At 53.3% G+C, this 21,241-nt stretch overlaps 1 protein-coding gene across 1 annotated transcript; it reads left to right on the top strand.

Moving 5' to 3' along the window:
• Positions 1-29: 29 nt before the first annotated feature.
• On the top strand, positions 30-13,928 carry NCSTN (nicastrin). Its single transcript, XM_052636775.1, has 17 exons — positions 30-143; positions 1,589-1,693; positions 4,024-4,147; positions 4,554-4,675; positions 5,096-5,241; positions 5,998-6,148; positions 6,445-6,554; positions 6,790-6,942; positions 7,565-7,669; positions 7,853-7,930; positions 8,841-9,013; positions 10,760-10,862; positions 10,971-11,066; positions 11,548-11,635; positions 11,911-12,065; positions 12,315-12,527; positions 13,098-13,928. The coding sequence occupies exons 1-17, from the start codon at positions 59-61 to the stop codon at positions 13,218-13,220; spliced, it is 2,130 nt and encodes a 709-aa protein (XP_052492735.1). The 5' UTR covers positions 30-58; the 3' UTR covers positions 13,221-13,928.
• Positions 13,929-21,241: the final 7,313 nt, after the last annotated feature.

Below are 21,241 nucleotides of genomic sequence, written 5' to 3'. Positions count from 1 at the left end.
AGAGAGGCCACTGCCGGAGAAGGTGGGAATTGAGGCTTCCGCTCAGCTGAGAGGCAAGATGGCCACCGCTGGGGGCGGCTCTGTGGCCGACGCGGGAAGTAGGAGTCTTCTTCGCCTTCTGTCTTTCTGCGTCCTACTGGCAGGTGAGGCCTCCCCTGCCCGTGAGCTCCAGTCTGTAAGGAGAACCCTCCGGATCTGCCCAGCCGCGAGCGCTGCCGTCTCCCATCTGGTCCCAGCAGCCCCTCCGTCCCCCCACCCTGTAAATCCTCTTTTTTTCGTTCCTACAACAGAAGTTCCCCCTTTGCCTGGACTTGAGGGTCCCTTCTCCCCCGCGGCAGGTCAAGTCTCCCGATTTCCTCTTCCAGGCCTCTTCTTGAACTTCCAGCTCAACTCTCTCCCACTTTGTCCGGATACCTCGTTTCCCCCACGGCCCAGCCACCCCATTCAAAACCAGAAAGGACAAGTGTTAAGAGTTCAGCTTTCTTTCCAATGCGTTTAGACTTTTAAGATGAAAGCGCCTGTGGGTGCATTGCGGCGCTAAGGAAGGTAGATGCCTTATTTCTTTCTCGGTTGATTCCACCGTAAACACGCGTCCCTGTGCTTCACCTCGGTTTGTCCCATTAATAAAGTGAGACTAAGGTAAGAGTTCTTTTAACTGTTTATGCTGTGAAATGATGACTCAAGGAACTTTAGGCATTTATACTGTGCACAGGTGTTTGCCTACACGCATTTACTTTCTGGTATATGAGGCCCTAAGATGCAAACATGCTTGTTTATAAACATGATGATACCTTCCCCCAAATTGAGATTGTTTGTGTTAAAGACCTCCAAAGGAGAAACTGGGCTTCCCTGTTGGCTCAGTGATAATGAATCCGCCTGCTAATGCAGGAGACGCTGATTAGATCCCTGGGTCGGTAAAGATCCCCTGGGGAAGGAAATGGCAACCCACTCCAGTATTCTTGCCTAGGAAATCCCATGGACAGAGGAGCCTGGGGGACTACAGTCCATGGGGTCACAGAAGAGTGGCACTGGACTTAGTGATAGTGACTAAACAACAACAACAAAGGGAAAGCTAGCTGCCCCACACTGTGGGCACACACAAATCACTTACTGATATTAGATTAACTGGCAGGGTATATGGCATAAGTTTTCTCCCAGTTCTGTTCAGATTCCTGGAAAAATGTCTCAGGGAGACTTTTGTTGTTGTTGTAATCTATATTCTTAGACTGGCACCAGTTTATTAACTAATTAGTGATGTATATACAGAGTGGAAAAAGTGTGGAAGTGTGGTTGAGTATGCAACCAGAAGCAGGTACATCTAATGTTAAATGCCTTTGTTTTGATGAATCAAGTGTTTTCTCTTTAAGCTTCAATGTCAGTTGCTTTATGATTTGTAGCAACCCTCTGTGGTACATAGCTGAGTGCATTTATTTGTTCCAATAATGTTCCCAGGAGGTGAGAAGGGTAGACATCAGTCCCATTTTGGAAAGTATGACATACCCAAAACCATTCAACCTAGTTGTGGTCTGACAGAGGCTATCACCAATGTCTTCCAATTTCTTCTTACATTTTTTTACCTTCTGATCAGGTTTGTGCGAAGGAAACTCAGTGGAGAGGAAGATCTACATCCCCTTAAATAAAACAGCTCCCTGTGTCCGTCTGCTTAATGCTACACATCAGATTGGCTGCCAGTGTGAGTTGAGATTGGGAACTGTGTTCGTGGCTGTTGACATTTCAGTCTGTCCCCTGGGTGTAATGATTTAAGTCTTGTGGGGAACCTCAACACAAACTAGGCGATGAGGGTAGTAGGTGGTAAAGAACCATTTGTCCAGCCAGGCGAGGTAATCAATAAGAACAAACACTGAGGAAATACTGCATGCTAAACTTCTTATGTGTGCATCTCATTTAACCATCACCACCTCATGAAGTAGCCCCCCTGTTATTACCCTCCATCTTACCAATATGAAGCAGAGAGTAAGAGAAGTGAGTAGCCTCTAAGATTGTCCTGCTGGCCAGTGATGAAGCTCGGACTTGTGGCCTAAGTTCTAATCTAGGACTCTTACCCACCCAGTAAGTTAGGTAGAAAGCTATACTCTTTCTTAGGAGAAAAAGCCTCATATTCTATGAAGTCCAGTCATCATCTGCACTCTGAATGCGCTTTTTGGAACCAAAATGAGCTTCTTTAAGGCAGTGAACCCTTTGAAGAAGAAGACATTGAGAAAGCCAAATAGTTGCAAGAGGAAATAATAAAGCATTTAAATTTGTCTGTATGTTTTATAAATGTGTCCCATGTCAGCATGTTATGGTTATAAAACTACGAGGGGAAAAAAGTTGTAATCAAAAGGCCGAATTCTCCAGTTCCTTGCTACTTAACCTGTTGTCTTCAGATTTTGTTTGTTGGATAGTAGCTTTGGTAGAATGTAGTTTTTGGCAGGGATGCAGGAAACTTTAAAGTCAGATCTTGGCTTCTTCATCAAATTGGTTCCCTCTGAGTCTGTTCATTCCTGTAAAAATGGTTGGAATATAAGTGCACAAAGCTGAAAGTCAGATCACCTTTAATAGATGTTTATTGGTGATGCTAAGTGCCATCTCAGCAGTACTTTATAATTGTCTGAAACCTTCTCATTTGGTTGGAGAAAACTAGACACTGGAAGTGAAGAACTTGCTTAAGGTGGCAATTACTGTTCTTCTACCCACCCATCCCTTGGCTATATTCTGTGTTAATTATCCATGTCCTTGTTACAGCAAGTACTGGGAGTGGGTTAGCTGGTTCCAAACAGCTCCAAGTAAAATTTTTGTTGGACCTCGTTCTTAAACTAGTCTTGTGAGGAGAGGGGAGTCAGGTCCAGTGTGGACTGAGATCGGACTGTATTGCTGGTCTTGCTGGAACTCCACTTTAGTGCAAAAAGCTAGGCTCCCATCCTCCTGAAGCTGAGCTCTACAGTATCAACTCTGGCATTGAGTCCTTCGGCTACATGTCCTTAGAGCAGCCCTGTGGGAAGCAAAGCAGTAGCCTGTGGAGCTAAAGCCTGGAGCCAATACAGAGAGGCGAGAGGGGCGGGGCTGGTCTCTGGCCACTTCCTCATTAGGATCTTGTTTCCTTTTCAGCCTACTTATTTCTAAATCTTACTGCATATCTGTGCATCCTGAGCAAGCTACACCCTCTTAAATTTGGAGTAAAAGACCTGGGTTTGATTTTCTGTTTCTGATGCTGTTTCTATCGGACCCTTTTAAAAGTGCTCAAAAGGGGTAATCTATAGCTTTCTTTGCGTTCCTTTTCTTTAACTCTTTCCCTATGGTATGAGATACTTTCAAGTTATCCGTAAAGCATCCTGGAGTAATATATGTGTCTGTTCCTGGCCTGGGGTGAACAGCCTAAGGTCTTTGGAGATGCTTGGTCCCCAGAAATGAGAGGACTTTAATATCAGCACATCTGATCTCTTTGAGGACCATCATTTGGGAAGTTCTGTTCTACAGATCTCCTTGAACCTCTTGATTTAACCTTACCCGAAACTGACCAAAAGCAAGTGAAGTCTTACCCAAATAGGGCAAAGGAATGGAGATCCATGGAGGCTATGAGGGCACGGAAGTCTGCACAAAGGAAGATTTAGTGCTGGAACTCCAGGCTTGACATCTAGAGCCTGCCGTTTCCTGGAGAAAACACATATTAAAAAACTTTGGTGTCTACTGCTACAGAATCTCATATGTAAGCCTTAGTGAGGTTGAGGGAAGAGGACAAGAAAACGAAGATCACAGAGCCTTTCTGACATTTAACAAGCAAGGCCTGTAATAAGACTTCTGAGCTCTTTTGTCCTCCATTTCTTCCTAGTAATCAGATGGAACCAGGGCAGTTCTGCCCTTCAGTTTCACTCTAGAGTTGGCTGCATTAACCCAGCGTCTTGTGACATTTTGGAAGTGGGGGGCAGGGGGTGGTGGTGGTGGTGAATAATCTGCAGAATCAGTGAGGCAAAGTCAGAACTGTTAGCTGTAGATGCTTTAATTTAACTCATTCTATCCTGGCAGCTTCCATTAGTGGGGACACAGGGGTTATCCACGTAGTAGAGAAGAAAGAGGACCTGCAGTGGGTGTTGACTGATGGCCCTAACCCCCCTTACGTGGTTCTGCTAGAGGGCACACTCTTTACCAGGTAAGAACTCGGTGTTCCTGCTGGGCAAATGCATCCAGACAAGGGGAGAGTCAGTGAACAGTCTTCCAGCTTGTGAGTGCAAGCTGCCCTGGTCCTGCCAGGCAGGGGGTGGGTTGGTACTCAGAGCAAAAGATGTGCCATCAAAAGGAGTCCCAGTGACCTTGTAAGTAGAACTCTAGGTGCCTAAGGACCCCAGGAAGGAAAGGGATGTACAGAGATATGGTAGATGAGATGAAGCCTTGAGCTCAGATTAGGTCATAGTTTTCATGCAGAAGCTGAAAGACAAGAAATGAGTCAGCAGTGGTGATGCCCCTAATTCTGCATTTGTTTCCACCCTAGAGGGCAGGATGTCAGGCTGCCTGATAATCTCCCTGCCTTCGTTCATGGCATTGTCGCCCCATTCCAGGGATGTGATGGAGAAGCTGAAGGGGAGATCCGGCCGAATTGCTGGTCTTGCAGTGTCTTTAGCCAAGCCCAGTCCTGCCTCAGGCTTCTCTCCCAGTGTGCAATGTCCCAATGATGGGTTTGGTAAGCCCCTGTGGGTCAGGGCAGACTGCTGTCACCCAGAGCTCATCGTTGCTTCGTTCTCTGGGGGGTGGAGGTTATGAAGGAGTACGTGTTTGTGTATACTGTGAGCAGCTACCTCCCAAACAGAAGATTTCTTTGTCTTTGCCACTCATCTCTTCTGTCTCCTGCTCCCCCATCCTCTGTTTACCTTCCACTCTCCCTTTCTGTCACGTGTTCAGATCCCCAACTGGCTAGCCTAGGGGTCCCTGATGCCAGTGTCTGTTTTACTGTAGGTGATGAGAAGTTGATGCTTACTTCTTTTTGAGTCACTCCCTCCTTTGGAACTCTTAGTCCCAACCCTGTGATATCCTAGCCCTCCTCCCTTACCTGGTTTCTAAGTGCTTGGTGTCCCAACATCCTATCTCCTGTCCTCCCTTTCAGGTATTTACTCTGACTCTTACGGGTCACAGTTTGCTCACTGCAAAGCCTTTCAGTGGAACAAGGTGGGCGACGGCTTGGCTTATGAAGATTTCAGTTTCCCCATCTTTCTTCTTGAGGATGAAAATGAAACTAATGTTATTAAGCAGGTAATGACTCCGTCAGCTCTTAGCACTTCTTACTTAGAATTATTTGTTAGGCTCTCCTGCTGTTTGGAGGGAGCCTCATTGTACTAGTCTACCCTCTGAAAGGCCGTTGCCCGAAGAAGAGCCAAGAGGTTTATTTTTTTCATATTCCCCTCTCCTATTTCTCTTCTGCCTTAAAGTATAACATTAAAGGCTTTTAGACTAGAACAAAACATAAAGAATATTTAATATGAGATAAGCTGTAGAGCCATGATTAAGAACACTTTGTATGGTAAGAGAGCATTGGACTAGGAATTGAGAGATTCAGTTTAGTAATTTCTGAAGTTCTTTTTAGCTCTAGTGTTCTCTAATTCTAAGCTAATGTTCTCTAATTTTGATACACAGAGCAGTTAAGAGGTTTGTGCAAAAGTTTCATGGTGAGTTGATGTCCAGGCTGTCTTGAATTTGCTTTTTCATCTCCCAGTTTGGTGCTCTTTACAGCAAATCATACGAGAAACAGTGACCAAAGCTCCATATTGAGCCAGGCCATTTGGTATAGGGTAATTTCATCAGCCCCAGCTAAGTCGTTGAGTCTGTGACCCTTGGTGACTTGTTCTCTTTGACCTTATAGCCCCTGTGGTTGTACCAGACAGGGCACAGTCCTGTAGCTCAGGGACAGATGTGGGAGCGGCTGAAGGATGGAGCCGGGCCCTCCTCCTTTTGGGGGTATGGGAGGGACACTACAGCTCCAGCCTCACCAGGGTCCTCCTCCCCTTGTAGTGCTACCGAGATCACAACCTGAGTCCAAACGGCTCGGCGCCGGCCTTCCCGCTGTGCGCCATGCAGCTCTTCTCACACATGCACGCAGTCGTCAGCACCGTCACCTGCATGCGACGCAACCTCATCCAGAGCTCATTCACCATCAGCCCAGGTGGGGCACGTCGGGGTGAGCTGGCTGCTTGGGGTGGGCCAAAGGGGCGGCCAGCGGGCGTGGCTGAGACCGCTGTAGGGGCCGGGTGGGGTGGGCCGAGCAGGGGGCGCTGGGCAGAGCAGGGAGCACCGGGCGGAAGAACCGGAATGGTTCCACGCAAATCAAGGTAGGTTGTCTCCAGCGGCAGAGAAAGTGACGTGGAAGAACGGAGCCAGGGAAGTGACTCGCAGAGTCCGCGGGGCCCTGGTCAGAGGCCGCCTCCGCAGCCGCCTTCTCCCTTACTGTGTCCTGTTCAGAAGTCGTCTGTGACCCCCTGTCCGACTTCAACGTGTGGAGCATGCTGAAGCCTATAAATACATCTAGGACGCTGGAGCCCGATGACAGGGTTGTGGTGGCTGCCACCCGAGTGAGTGTTGGCCCGATTGGGGTGGGCAGGACTGGCACAGAAAGGACGGGGTTATCAGGCGTCTAAGTTGCTACCGTGGGGAGCCTCAGACGGAGCAGGCTCTGGACTGTGGGCATCTAGCCATTGCCCCAGGATATGGATGTTTTCTTGGCCAGAGCAGGGGAAGGGGGACTAGGGTCTGGCTCGAATTTCCATTTTCAAAGTGTACCCCCTCTGCCTTGTCTGCTGCGCCCAGCTGGACAGCCGTTCTTTTTTCTGGAACGTGGCCCCAGGGGCTGAAAGCGCCGTCGCCTCCTTCGTCACGCAGCTGGCTGCAGCTGAAGCCCTGCAGAAGGCACCTGACGTGGCCACCCTGCCCCGCAACGTCATGTTTGTCTTCTTCCAAGGGGTGAGGGCTCTTTCGCTGGGGTGGGATGGCGGGAAGAAGCAGGTAGTAAAGGTGAGAAGGGCTGTGGTTTGGGGAAGATCTCAGCACTTGGTCTAGTTGTTATTCAGCTTCTGGAAAGTCTCCCCTTCAGGCTCCCTCATCACAGGAAACATTTGCACCCTGACCCAGAATTGCTAAACTGCCAACTCCCTCACTCCCCCACTGACGGAGTCTATTTTATTCTGTGGACCCAGGAGCCCTGAGGCTCCCGCCTCTCCCTACTGCCGCCACAGCCTGGCCACGGAGTAGGGGAACCAGCATCTGTGGCTGAGTGGGTGGAGATGAGGGGAGAAGCAAGAAGCAGGCACATAACAGCTGGTGTCCGCCTTGGGCCTCTGCCACTGTTGCCCTCCCCATGTCTGGGCTTAAGAAGTCCTGAGACACACACATGTGAGGCCTCGCTGCAGCTGGGAGGCAGGGTAGGGAGGAGGGCAGGGTCGTGTGACTCGGCTGGCCGGCAGCTGAGAGTGCGGACAGTAGTAGCCTTTGTGCCTAGAGCTCTGAGGATCTGGCCCCAGGTCACTGAGGCTGCCCTCATGCTATGGGATCTCTGTTCCCTTTCCCACCTGTCTGTGCCCCTCAGGAAACTTTTGACTACATTGGCAGCTCGAGAATGGTCTACGACATGGAGAAGGGCAGTTTTCCTGTGCAGCTAGAGAACATCGACTCATTTGTGGAGCTGGGACAGGTGTGTGGCACGTCTCCTCCCTGCTCTTCCTTTCCTCCTCAAAGCTTTCCCTCAGCTACTCCCTCGTCCTCACTGAAGGTGCTGCTGCCCCTTCCCTTGACTTCTGCTCCCACTCCTTTCTTCCTGGTATGGGCCAGAAGGGGAAACTTAACTATAAACGTTGCTCCTTCATCTTACCTCCAGGTGGCCTTAAGAAACTCACTAGAGCTTTGGATGCACACAGACCCCATGTCTCAGAAAAATGAAACTGTACTAAACCAGGTAACCTGAGCATCTCTCCCCCTCACTTCCTGTTTCAGCAGCTCAAAATATGGGCTTGCCCCACCAGCCTCCAGGGCGTGTGAGACAGGACCTTAGGTTGGGTGTTGACTAAAGGGTGAACTCCCCACCTGTTCCAGTTCCCCGGGAAAACCATGAGCTCAGCTCTTGTCACTATTCCCTGGGATGGGTAGTTCTCTGATCATTCGGTACCTAGCGAACTATCACTGCCCACTTAGGACAGGGTGTGGGTGTCTCCTTTCTTCTCTGCTACCCCAGGGACCCAGCTGTCCTGCTTACCCTGCCCCATTCCTGGCTGTGTCAAACTCCCTACCCAAACTGTTTTCCACTTTTCTCACTTCTTGTTCAAGACCCTCCCTCCCTCAAAGTACAGCTATAGGTCTGTTTTGTCCCTGAGGTCCTCTTCCTGCCAGCCCAGCTTCAATACCCCCCGTGCCTCTTACAGCCTAGAGTGGACTACTGGTATGGCACTCAGCACTGTTTTGTATTATTTTTTTGCTCCTCCAGTTCTGCACAGTAAATAATAAGTAACACATCGGCTAAGACAATGTCCTGAGGACAGTTGGGTTTGCCTATAAATATGGAAAAGAAAAAAAAAAAAAACCACAGATCTCTTCCTTCTTTGTGTGGTGATTTAAACAGGATAGTAGATGCTGCAGGAAAATCCAGAGAGGCTTGATACCAAAAGGCTTGCAGGATTTAGATCCAGGTGGGTTTAGGGCTGCTTTGAAAGTTGGGGAGCGTTGCAGGTCTGAGGGGGCTCCTGCTTCCTCCCTCGCAGCCTCCAGGCAGATTTAGGGCTGCTTTGAAAGTTGGGGAGCATTGCAGGTCTGAGGGGCCTCCTGCTTCCTCCCCTCGCAGCCTCCGTCAGCTCATGCCCCTCCTCTCCCAGGTGGAGGCGCTCCTGAGCACCCTGGAGCAGAGCGGTGCTGCTGTCCCCACTGTCGTCCTCAGGAGACTGAATCAGTCCCAGCCTCTGCCACCGTCTTCTCTGCAGCGATTTCTTCGGGCACGAAACGTCTCTGGCGTTGTTCTTGCTGACCACTCTGATTCCTTCCATAACCTGTAAGAGTTGCCCAGCCCGCCTCCTTGACATTCCTGAAGAGAGTCTGTTCTGCAGTTTGAGGTCCGCAGAGGAACCGAGTCCCTGTGTCGAGAGGAACCCCTGCTCGCTCCTATCCCCATGCCACCCTCTCCAGAACCGCAGGTCAATCTGTGCTCTTTGCTCAGTGTCCTGTTCTCATCTCACACGATCCTCTCGTTGGACTAGATGTTCATTTTAGAAAACAGTCCTCAGCTGAGTCCCTTCGTAGCTCGGTACTCCTAACCCGTTCCACCTCTCCACGCTCTCCAGGGGCCCGAGTTCCCCAGGGCTGCCAGCAGAGGGCATCGTTAGAAATGCACAGTACAGTGGTGATGGGGAGCCCGTGGCCGGAGGACATGGAGCTGTCCCTGCCCGGGGCTGGCCCGCGGGGGACACAGACGGTACTCACCCTGAAGTGTCACATGTTCTTACTGTGTGGTAACTGCATGTGGTTCAGTGTGGGTGTAAAAATGTTCCTGCAGCCGAGGGGGCTGCAGAGATTGGGGCAAGGCCATGCTAGTCACTTTTCTGCCAGTCCTGACACCCCTAAACTGCCCCTAACTCGATGCCAAGGGCAGTGGGACTTTACTCAGGCTGGACTGCTAGGCCCCCAGCCTCCCTTCCCTTCTTCCAACAGGCCAAGTGAGTTTCTTTTTTTTTGTTCAACTTTTCTTTTTTTTGGTGGTACTGGGTCTTTGTCGCTGTGCAGGCTTTCCTCTAGCTGTGGTGCGTGGGGACCACTCTGGTTGCGCGCGTGGGCCTTTCAGTGTGTTGTGGAGCACGGGCTCGAGGGCCCGAGTAGCTGTGCTGCCTGGTCTCGGTAGTTGGGGCCCTTGGGCTCCAGGGCACAGTCTCAGAGTTGGTGCGTGGTATGTGGTGTCTTCCTGGCCCAGGGATCGAGTCGGCATCTCCTGCACTGGCAGGCAGGTGCTTCACCACTGAGCCACCAGGGAAGCCCCCAAGTGAGCTTCTGAGTCAAAATGCATAAGCTCTGGTTCTCCAGCCTCTGCCCAGTAGCACCTTCTCATTTATTTGGGGTGGTGACAGTTCCAGTACGTAAGATCAGCTTTCTTCTCCAGACCTATCTTCTGTACTACTGTGTGGTGAGAGGTGATCCATCATTTGAGCACACGCTGGACTTGACCATGTGATCGACTTGATTCCTTGTGGGGCAGGCTATTCAGTGATGGTAGAGGCTGGGAGCTCTCTCCTCCTTCCTTCTCTTCTGAGATCTGCTTCCTTGGGGCTCCAAGGGGTACTGAGGTGGTTTAACCCTGTGTAATGTTACATGTCTGTGGACAGGCCTGCTCGTCACCCTCTGCTCCCAGCCACCTTCAATATGAATGTGCGTGGAAACAGTCATACGATTGCTCTGATAATGTGTGGTAGGGTTCTCTCAGCCACCCTCCTGTATCTCTGACCCAAACGACACAGAAGTGTTGCTTATGTTTTAGGATCTCCCAGGAAGGCACAGATTCTGCATTTTGGTCTCATTTGCCTCTTCTGTCTTGTCAGTCACACAAGGCTTTGTATTCAAGCACTCCCACCTGCATTCCTACCTCCCCAGCCTCTGCTCCTTCTTCAGTATGAAATCCTGATCTTCTCTCTCCCCTCATCCTCAGATGAGGAAAAATGAGACCCCGAGTTCCTACAGAAGGGACAGTGGAGGGAGGAAAGGGCCGGGCCCTGGCTGAGTGCAGCCAGGCTCATTCCGGCTTTCCTGGCAGCTATTACCAAAGCATTTATGACACTGCTGAGAGCATCAATGTGACCTACCCTGCAGGGCAGAGCCCCGAAGAGGACCTGAACTTCGTGACAGACACCGCCAAGGTAGCACCCGGGCTGGGGGGCGCATGGGGGCCACAGTGCACGAGGCTTACGTGTCAGTATTGGGGGTCACGGAATCTGGGCCACTCAGCCCCTCTGCTCCTCCCGCAGGCTCTGGCAGGTGTGGCCACGGTGCTGGCACGCGCACTCTACCAGCTCGCGGGAGGAGCCAGCTTCAGGGACACCATACAGGCTGACCCCCACACGGTAGGAGCAAGTGAGCCCCGGTTCCTTTCTGTCTGTCTGCCCTGGTGGCTCAGACGGTAAGGTGTCTCCCTGCAATGCAGGACCTCTGGGTTGGGAAGATCCCCTGGAGAAGGAAATGGCAACCCACTCCAGTACTCTTGCCTGGAAAATTCCATGGATGGAGGAGCCTGGTGGGCTACAGTCCATGGGATCGCAGAGTTGGACACGGCTGAGCCGCTTCCCTGGCACACGGTGGGCTACCGCGTCCTTCCTCCTGGTCCCCGCCTAGTCTCCCACACCTTGGCATCTAGCAGGCCTGGGTGTGTGGGTGAGGACCACTGATGCCCTGGGTGTTCCCCCAGCGGGCCTCATCTGTGTCTTGTCACCAGCCACCATTTTCCCTATCCCAGTGTCTGGCCAATCTGGTTCCTACCCCATGACTGAAATCTCCACTAATAAAACTTGGCTTGGGCTCCAAGTCTCCCCCATATCCCCATCCTAGGTTACCCGCCTGCTCTATGGGTTCCTGGTTAGAGCCAATAACTCATGGTTCCAGTCTATCCTCAGGCCGGACCTCAGGTCCTACCTGGGTGAGTACCTGGTGTGGGGTGGAGTCCTTAACCAAGGGAAGGGATACAGAAAAAGTCATCATTTTGACTTAATCTTTACTTCTTTGTTTTTTCTATTTTCTTGTCCCCCGTTTTCCTTTCCTCCTCCTGAAATTTGTTGGATTCTCTTCTCTTGACTTTCTCTTCTCTGGCTGCTGCCAATCTTGGGCTCTCTCTGGCCCTGCCCATCTGCGCCTCCCACCCCCCGCCCCCTCCCACCCACTGAATCCCCCCCTTTCCGTGTGGTCTCTGCCCAGGTGACGGGCCTCTTCAGCATTACATCGCTGTCTCCAGCCCCACCAACGCCACTTACGTTGTACAGTATGCCTTGGCTAACTTGACCGGCAAGGTGCTAGACCTTACCCGAGAGCAGTGCCAGAACCCGAGTCAAGTCCCCACTGAAAACAAGGATGTGAGTGGTAGTGGACATCAGAGGGGACCCCAGGGCCCCCTCCACCCCTCCTTCCGCTGGGACGGTTGCTGGATCTCCTAGGCTTGGTTGGACCCAAGGGATTGGGGTGGAGAGGTGGAGGGATGCAGCCCATTGAACTGGAGTGCTGAAGAGGCAGCACCCTGGGTCAAAACGGACTAACCACACGGTAAAGGGAGCGGGTGAGAGAGGTCTGCATCAGCCCCTTGCTGTGACCTGTGTCCCGTGCAGCTGTACGAGTACACCTGGGTTCAGGGCCCTTTGAACGCCAATGAGACGGACCGGCTCCCCCGGTGTGTGCGTTCCACGGTACGCCTGGCCAGGGCCTTGTCCCCTGCCTTTGAACTGGAGCAGTGGGGCTCTACCGAATACTCGACGTGGACCGAGAGCCGCTGGAAAGACATCCGTGCCCGGATATTTCTGATAGCCAGCAAAGAGCTGGAGGTGAGATAGGGAGGGTGGGTGGCAGAGGTCTCTTTGACCTCTCTCTATTGCCTCTTGTCTCTTACCCCTGCTAGCTCTCATTTGCCCCCAAAACCTGCTGCACACCTGTCCCTGGTCAGCCAGCATGCGCCATTAGGAAGCTGGTCCTCACGGACAGTTTGCTGATGTGTTCTTCCTGGCCGTGTGCACCCATGGAGACCCAAGGAGACAGTATGGAGCCCTTCCCCAGCTCCACTCCCGCCCAGCACACCCACCTACAGAGCTAGAACGTCACTCTAATGCTTATTGAGCACCGGTCACAATCACGTTATTGGCCACCAGAGAATCAAAGTCATGGCCCTACCTTCAGGATGCTTAAAATTTAAGTAAAAAATGCAAAAGCAAGGACAGAGGTATTTTACTCCTCTTCCCAAATGGGGAGACTGAGTCCCCAGACTGGGGAGATGTTGCCTGTGATTGTTCAGTACTTGGTGCTTAGAGCCAGCCCTGCCTCCCCGCCCCGAGCAGTCACCACAGCTGCCCGGAGCTCTGAGAACACCTCTCTCCTTCCCTGCCCACGCCCTCCTGCAGTTTATCACCCTGATAGTGGGCTTCGGCATCCTCGTCTTCTCTCTCATCGTCACCTACTGCATCAATGCCAAAGCCGACGTCCTTTTCATCACTCCCCGGGAACCAGGATCTGTGTCTTACTGAAGAGGACCCCAGCTTTTCCTGCCAGCTCTGCAGTGTGCTTCCTAGATCATCTGTCCCACTGGGACATAAACCACTAGTTTGTCATGGAACCTCTCTGGGCCTGGCTCAGACTTGACATTGACATAAAGCGGAACTGCCCGAAAGAGACAGTGAGAGATAATCGAGTCACCCACCGCCCGCATCTCCCCCTTCCTGTCTGCTCGTCCCCGTTCCTTCTTCCTTGCCCCTGCCTGATCCTGGGATGACAAATAGAAGCTTCCTGCTCCTGCCTGACTCCTGCCCCATGGTGGTTTAGAGCTGCCTGCCCTAACTTCCCCTTCTTCAGCGTCCGTTTTCTCTCTCCTTCCTGTCTTGTGCCTCCCCATGCTCCCTGCTCCCGCCTCTCCCTTCCTGACCAGGAAGGACATGAAGGGTTGAATGCCAGGAACAAATGACAAGGAAGCCCTCAGGAGGACAGGGCCATCTGTGGGCTGAGCCTTCTGTCTCCCTCCAGCTGTCCCGTCTCCAGGCCCTTAGATGGCACATCAAGGGGGTGTGCTGCCGGGGGGGGCATCCCACCTCCAGCCCACAGTACTTGGTTGTAATTTTTATTATGCTGTCATATCTATTTTTGTTTCCTTTTTTTTCTGTGTGTGTGTGTGTGTGTATATGTGTGTGTATGTAAATATATAAATAGTGAGTTTCATTAAAAGAGACTGCCCCACACAACCCGTAACATTACCTGTTTTTTCCCCAGCCCCCTGTTCAATGACCCTACGTTAGAGGCGTAGAATTGCAACCACCGTGCTCTCTTCTCAGTCCCCAGAGGACCCCAGCAGTATGACTGTCAAAAACAGCAGACACTCTAGCAGAAGAGTTCCTTCTGGCCCCTGGTTTTCCTCTCGTGAGCGTGATGTGAACAGTGCCTTGCGACTCTGCGTTCGACAGACATTTCTTTCCCTGTCTGAGACCCAGGCTGGGGTACAGAGATGAATGGAGTTCAGCAAGCAGCCCTGACCCTTGAGTAGCTCACATCTGGGGGGAAGGGAGAAACATACACTCACAACTAGGGGTAATAAATGGAGAAATCACAGCCTCTCCACAGTGCTCTGGCAGCACATGGAGGGCTTCAAGGCAGTGGTGGTGGCATTTAGAAAGCTGCAGAGAGGAAGCACTTGGGCAGCGATTTAGAGCTCGCCAGATGTGGAAGCACAGAGCCAGGAAAAGGCATGGGTCACGATTGAGGACTGTAGGTTGTTCAGTGTGCCTGAGCCATAGAAACTGAGGCAGTGAGGTTGCGGCAGGTCACAAAGACGCTTGGGTGGCACGCTAAGCAGCCTGGGCTCTGTCAGTGGGCATGATGTAGGCCAAAACGAGCAGTTTTACACTCTTCTAGAAAGGATCTCTGCGCTAGGGAGGTACTCGAATTCCCTGGGTCCTCACAGGCAGAATTCTGGAGTGTGGCAGAGCTGCTGGATGTTGCTGGGAAGGGGCTGAATCAGCTGAGCGTGGAAGCAAACCTGCAGGAGTGGCAGCTGAAGCCAGCCTTCTCCTCACTGCTGGCCAAGAGCCTGTCTCCAACGTGCGTGAAGACAGCAGAGATGGAAAAGAACTGGCCATTTTCAGAGTCCTAAGCACCCCTCTTAGTTTCCTGATTGAACTATTTACCTTTGCAAATCCTGCTGAGAGGTGATTTTTCTCGAGGTTTCTTTCCGAAGTTCCCTCAGAGGACCTGTTTGGGGTTTGGGGCTGTGGGGGAAATAAACCCTGCTGCTTTCCCTCCACCACACCCCTCCCGGTTTGAGCTGGAGAAGCTGCTCCGTGCTGGCGGGAGCTGAGCACAGCTGCCACCATCGCCTGGGCCCACTCCACGCCTCCCTCGGCCAACAGGTCTCCCAGCGGACAGAGCACTAAGCTCCCTCATCCTGCTGGCAGTTTCGGGAAGTGGGGAAGTGGCTGAGAACCAGTGAGGGGGCTGAACAGGGAAGCAGAGGGTTGGGAAGACTCAAGGGACAGGAGAGAAGGATACAGGATGTCAGTCCCCGCCACCTCGGGAGGAATCTGCAACAAAGCTTGTCTTTCGCCTTCCGCACCATGCCTATCCCACACTCCCTCCTCTCCCCGAAACTTACAAAACCAAAGAACATGGTTTGTGGGCTCCATGGAAGGGGCATAGACCCTCACTGGGGTCCCCTCTCAGACCACAGTCTGACTCCTCCCCTGGCTCCTCCTGTGTCCCGAAAACCACACAGGACTGACCAGCAGCATCGTAAGGCCACAGACTTAACTGCTTAGCCTCCTCCTCCTCTCTCCGTCCAAGGCCTTGCTCAGCCCTGTGCCTTCTGAAATTTGTCATCCCTTCCCCGCACCTTGCTCACAGGGCTTCCCTCCCTGCCTCCTACCCACTGCCAGCTCACACTGCGCCTCCACCCAACCCTCGTGCACAGTTGAGTAACTGACCACCCTGCTCCGGGGCCCAGTCTGTCCTGTCTCCCCTCTGTGACACGTGGTCCCTGGAAACAAGACCGAAGGCTCTTCTGTTCCCTGGTTTCTCTTTCCCAGCTTCTCCGAGTAGAGGCTTTACTTTCCTGTTTCTAACGTCTGGGTCACTGCTCCCAGAGCAGCACCCTGGGAGGAGGTATTCCCATCCAGAGTCTGGTGTTCTGCACCAACATCCCACTTTGTTTAAAAGGACTTTGTTTCTTTCAGGGACCATATAATAAGACCTTAGGAATTGTGTTTATGGTCTAACTCATTTGATAGATGGGGAAACGGCAGCTCAGAGGAGTGACGTGGCTTGCTGAAGGCTCCACAGCACATTAGAGCTGTGTGAGACATTTCTTATATCTCCACTGGCAGCTACAGCGGTAATAAACATTTATTGAGCCAGACAGTGGGCAAGGCACTCTGTCCCAGCATCATAAAAGGGTATGAGATACGGAACCTTCCCATAGGGACTTGGGATCCAAAGTCTCGATGGCAGCATGGGATAAATAACCAGGCAAGGCAGCATTTGCTCCGTGCAAAATCCGTGCTGTAAACAGGTTCTACCTGAGTTCAGAGGATGGAGGGTTTGCTCTGGGCAGGCTTGTAGGGAGGAGTTTCAAGTTGTGGGAAGGGCTCAGGACCAGATTTTCTGGAGTGCCTCCAACGCTCTGTGTGACTTTGGAAAGGGCACTCCCCTCTCTGGGCCCCAGTGTTTTCATCTGTGTGCAGTCAGACCAGGCTGTCCTCTGAGGCCCTGCCCGGCTCTGGCCGCCTCTCTTCCCTTTTCCCTTTCATCTTAAACCCCTCAGGACGGGATGGCTTGAAGGGTTGGCTGATTCACGAGCTTTCTAAGGTGGTTAGAAAGTTCTCCCATGGGAGAGGGAGGCCTCGGTGGGGGCTGGGTGGGGGTGGGGGGGCTGATCGCCCTCTAACACGGGGACAGATGACTGTGGGTAGTGGCACAGCGTGGTAGAAATGCCATCCTGAAACTCAGCCTCCCCAACTCAAAACAAGCTTGGTAGGGGTTGCTGAAGTGACCTTTGGGAAGCAGAGAGCCTTGGAAGGTCAGGGTCAGGTGGGATTTGATTTCTTCCGGAGCCCCACACTCAGAAGGTAGAGGGGCTTGCACATAGCTGTGGTGAAGGGGGCAGCTGGAGCCCCTGTCCCCATCCAGAGAGGCCGTGGAGGCTGGAGGGGAGGGGGCACCTCAGGAGGCCTGAGGAGATGATGCAACTGTGAGTAACTGTCACCAGCGCTGGCTCTGGCCGGCTGGCTGCTCAGGGGCTGTGGGCCAGGACCCCAGAGTCCCCTCCTTCTTCCCCCATCAACTGAGGAGGAGTTAGAGAAACTGGAGGGAAAGAAGGAGCAACAGAGCCGAAAGGACATCTGGGGAAAGAAGAAAGGAGGGAAGGGCAAGCGGCAGTAGCAGTCCTCATCGGGCTGAAGGAGGGAAGGAGCCCGGGAGCCTGCGAGGGAGTGGAGCCTGAGGGGAGAGAGGCCGGGCGGGCGGGCGGGCGTGGCCAGGGGGAGTGGGCGCAGAGCTGGTGGTGACAGATGGGTGGACACAAAGAGGAGGGCTTGGGGGAGACAGATGGATGGGGGAGGGGGTAGGAGAGGCGGGGGGCGGGTGGGGTGGGCAGTGGTCGGAGGAAGCCCTAATGAGATTGAGGATGGGCTCGGAGCTGGGGAGAGGTGAGCAGAGTGGAGGGAAGACAAAGGCGACAAGGCCTAGGGGGCCCGGGAGTGAGAGAGGGCTCAGGGGCTTCCAGTGGGCTGGCGGCAGAGAAAGGGACAGATTGCGCTGTCCGCCAGGGTGGTGGAGACCCTCTGTCACCTCGGGGCACAGAGGGGTGGAGACAGGGAGACAGAGGGAGAGCTCCTGGAAGCAGCCAAGGAGGGAAGGAAGGAGATCCAAGACAGCTACCGCTTCCTAGGCACACAGAGGCTCCAGCCCAGAGGCTCCGTGACCCCAGCACAGCTGATAACAGCCCCGCCCCCCAGCCACTCCTGAGGGAGGGTCGGGCGGTGTGGCACAGCGAGGGTTAATGCCGTCTGCTCTCCCTGCCAGTCGCTTGCCTGGTTGGGTCCCCAGGGCTCCCCACATATGTCACCCCCTCTCCTGCCAAACCCACGGCTTCCAGCTCCTCCAGGTCCTACCCCCACCCTCAAGGAGCAGGCCCCTGCCCCTGTGTCTTCTCTACCCCACCCCCTTCCTCCCCCACCACCTACCTCACAGGCCTGCAGTGTGGTGATGAAAAGAGATAGTGAGTACCAATCCGAAAAAAGTGGATGCCTTATAAAATGCAAAACAGCAATAAAGCCACAGAGCCACACACCCTCCCACCCCCATCCCCATCCTCTTGCCCCCCCAACACAGCAAAGGCCCTTATACAACTCCCAGGGTTCTCCTCCACGCTCAGGGCGTGGGGCTGCTGGCAACCCAGGTTGACCTCCGAGCTGCCCCCAGCCTCCCTCAGTCATCACACCTCGTATACATGTGCAGAGAAGCTTCTTGCCACCTTTGAGTCACAGTGCACGACCTAAGGGCTTAGGCGGCCTAACACTTGCCCACGCACAGTGCCACAAAAGCCCTATGAGGGAGGTGACACTGTCGCCCTTTCACAGATGACAACGTAGGTTCAGTCAAGGTTAATGGTGTGCCCAAGGTCACCAGGACTTGGACCCTGGTCTGCCGGCCGCAAGCTCAGAAGAATTAGTAGCTCTGCCCACCACTGCTTGTTTTTAGCTCCTCATCACCACGTGGTGGCTCATACAGTAGAGAATCTGCCTGCAGCACAGGAGACCTGACTTCGATCCCTAGCCCGGGAAGATGCCCTGAAGGAGGGCACGACGACCCACTCCGGTATTCTTGCCTGGAGAATTCAGCAAGCAGCCTGGTGGGCTACAGTCCATGGGGTCGGAAGAGTGGGACACGAATTAGCAAATAAACCACAATGATCATCTCATGTGCGTGTGTGCATGCTAAGTCACTTCAGTCTTGTCCAACTCTGCGACCCTGTGGACTAGCCCACCAGGCTCCTCTGCCCGTGGGATTCTCCAGGCAAGAATTCCGGAGTGGGTTGCCGTGCCCTTCTCCAGGAGATCTTCTTGACCCAGGGGTCGACGAACCCCTGTCTCTTGTGTCCCTGGCATTGGCAGGTGGGTTCTTTACCACAGGTGCCACCTGGGAAGCCCTCTTTATCACATGCCTATGTTCTTCTTAGCTGCTCTCCCAAGGAACAGAAACTGATCTCTGAGTGAAGACTGGGGCTGGGGCTCCGAAGTCCAGGGCCCTGGAAGGACAGCAGAGGAGGCGGGGGCGGTTCTAGAGCTCCCTCCCGCCCGTCTGCACCCTCAGCCCTCAACTCGCGCTGCGCACAGCCCGGGCGGGTGCTGCGGGCATGGAGGCTGCAGAGCCAGCGTATCTGAGCCAAACTGCCCACACGGCAGGAGGCTGGGAGCAGGATTTGGGTTCTGTCTCCCATCTCCACGCTACCACGCTTCCTTTCTGCCTCTAGGGTCCTTCCAGGCTCTGCTGCTGTTCTTCTCGCCGTCCACCCTTGAAGCCAGGCCTCACCATGCCAGTAACGTCCTCACTCTCGCTGTTTGTCCTGTCTCCCCACCTTGCCTCCCTGTCTCCACTCATTTTTTTGTTTCCTCACAACCCTCTGCGTTCTGCCCCCTCGTGTCTTGTGTATCTCCACGCTGTCTCAGAGGCCCTCAGGACTCTCTCCCAGCATCAGCTTCTGTCCGTCCCTGACTATCTGTGTATTCTCCACATCCGCAGCTCACCCAGCTCTGTGTCTCCCTAACCATCTCCTCTTTTCGTGTCTCTCCCCACATCTCTGTCCCCCCTACCCTTCTCCCCCTCAGGAGTCTTCCCACTCCTCTGCATCTTTCCCGTGTCTGTGCCCTGACAACGCTGTTTTCTCATCGTTTCCCTGTCTCAGTGTCTCCCCATGTCTCCCGCTTCCTTTCCTCTGTTTCCTTTCCATTTCCCAGTTGTCCTGTGTCTTTCCTCTCCTCCATGGCACTCTCTCTTGAATCTCTTAGTCACCCAATTTCCTTGGATGGGGTGGAGGGCAGGAGGGTGGGGGAGGTAGGATTGTTGTTGCTGGGGGCTCATTAGGTAGAGATTGGTTTTTAATCAGCACCATGGCAATGATGATGCAAGAACTGAGCTGCCACCTGATCCCCTGCCCCCCAGCCCCCCTCCTCAAACCTCCTTTCCCCTCCAGCTCAGCCCATCTGCTGGCGCCTGGGCACCTGTCTGGGCCTGCCCAGGTGGGATTTGGCACCTCCCAGACCTGGGAGTGGGGAGGGGTGGGGGAGCTTGGGAAAGAATTACAGGACTCCCCTTTGGGAATGCCTTACCCTGGAGAAAGCCCAGAAAAGGTTGATCAGCAACGGGGAAATGGCAGGTGCTTCCAGAAGCCTGAAGGTAGGCTGTGCGCCTACTAAGGGCCAGGCCCATGACATGCATTATCTTACTTAATCTCCCTGGCAACCTAAGTGGCAGCTATAATTAATCCCATTTTACAGAAAAGAAAGGTTGAGGTTTAAGAGGGTTTCCCAGGTGGTGCTAGTGGTAGAGAATCCACTTGCCAATGCAGGGGATGCCAGAAACATGGGTTCAATCCCTGGGTCGGGAAGATCCCCTGTAGAAGGAAATCGCAGCCCAGTCCAGCATTCTCACCTGGAAAATTCCATGGACAGAGGAGCCTGGCTGGCTGCAGTCCAGAGGGTCGCTAAGAGTTGGATATGACTGAGGCTCAAGAGGTTAAGTTATTTGTCCAAAGTCACACAGCCGACAGAGCTTTCTTCACTGTAGCATACAGTCTCTGGAGTCTTCCCAGCCATGGTTCATTTCTGGATCTTCACAAAGGTTCAGGGAAGACGCTCAACAGCTGAGTGGGGAAGAGAACTTTACGTACTGAAGCAAAGCCTACTGCCTCTCTGTGGTGTTCCCCTTGCTCCCTGCTCCTGCCACCTTCATCTCACACAAACACACCCCCTCAGATACGCACACACATGCACATGCAGACTGGAGGCAGCTGAGCTATTGATGTGAACTTAATCAATGCCCATTTGTGTATTATTTTATAGCTGGGTTTCTGCATTGCTCATCTGATGCCCCAGCATGCTTGGCGCCTGCCTGGGTGCCCTGCCCTCCTCCCCCAATGTCCTTCCCACCCCGGTTCCTCCTCTCTCGGCACTCCTGTGCTCTGCTCCTTTTAGCCTTACCTCTTTCCTCCTGAGAGTCCCCAATTCCCAGTGGGTCCGACTGGGCCAGCCAGCCTAGAAAAACCCTTTGTAGGATCTGCGTCAGGCATCTGACCCCACTCCTCCTCTGGTGATGGGGTAGGTGGGAGGCTGGGGGCTGGGATAAGAAGGTGCGGTGAGTCTCAGGGGTGATGACGGCAGGGGCCTGAACAGTAGCCACAGGTAGCCTGGCAAGGGGGCTGGTGGGAGCCAGCTTTGCAAAGAATGAGAGCTTGGCGAGGGTAAGGGCTCTAGGGTCCTCTTCCATGCTTTAGTGCTGTCCACTAGCTCTT

This window comes from Budorcas taxicolor, chromosome 3 (assembly GCF_023091745.1).
Source record: "Budorcas taxicolor isolate Tak-1 chromosome 3, Takin1.1, whole genome shotgun sequence".
Taxonomy (NCBI): domain Eukaryota; kingdom Metazoa; phylum Chordata; class Mammalia; order Artiodactyla; family Bovidae; genus Budorcas; species Budorcas taxicolor.
Note: the sequence above shows the minus strand (reverse complement) of the source record. Positions and strands in the feature narration are given on the sequence as shown.

Excerpts from the sequence above, each read along its gene's own strand:
- NCSTN (XM_052636775.1), top strand. The coding sequence starts at position 59 with ATGGCCACCGCTGGGGGCGGCTCTGTGGCCGACGCGGGAAGTAGGAGT. Across the intron at positions 5,242-5,997 it reads AAACTAATGTTATTAAGCAG|TGCTACCGAGATCACAACCT; the intron begins GTAATGACTCCG and ends CTCCCCTTGTAG. Across the intron at positions 11,636-11,910 it reads GGACCTCAGGTCCTACCTGG|GTGACGGGCCTCTTCAGCAT; the intron begins GTGAGTACCTGG and ends GTCTCTGCCCAG.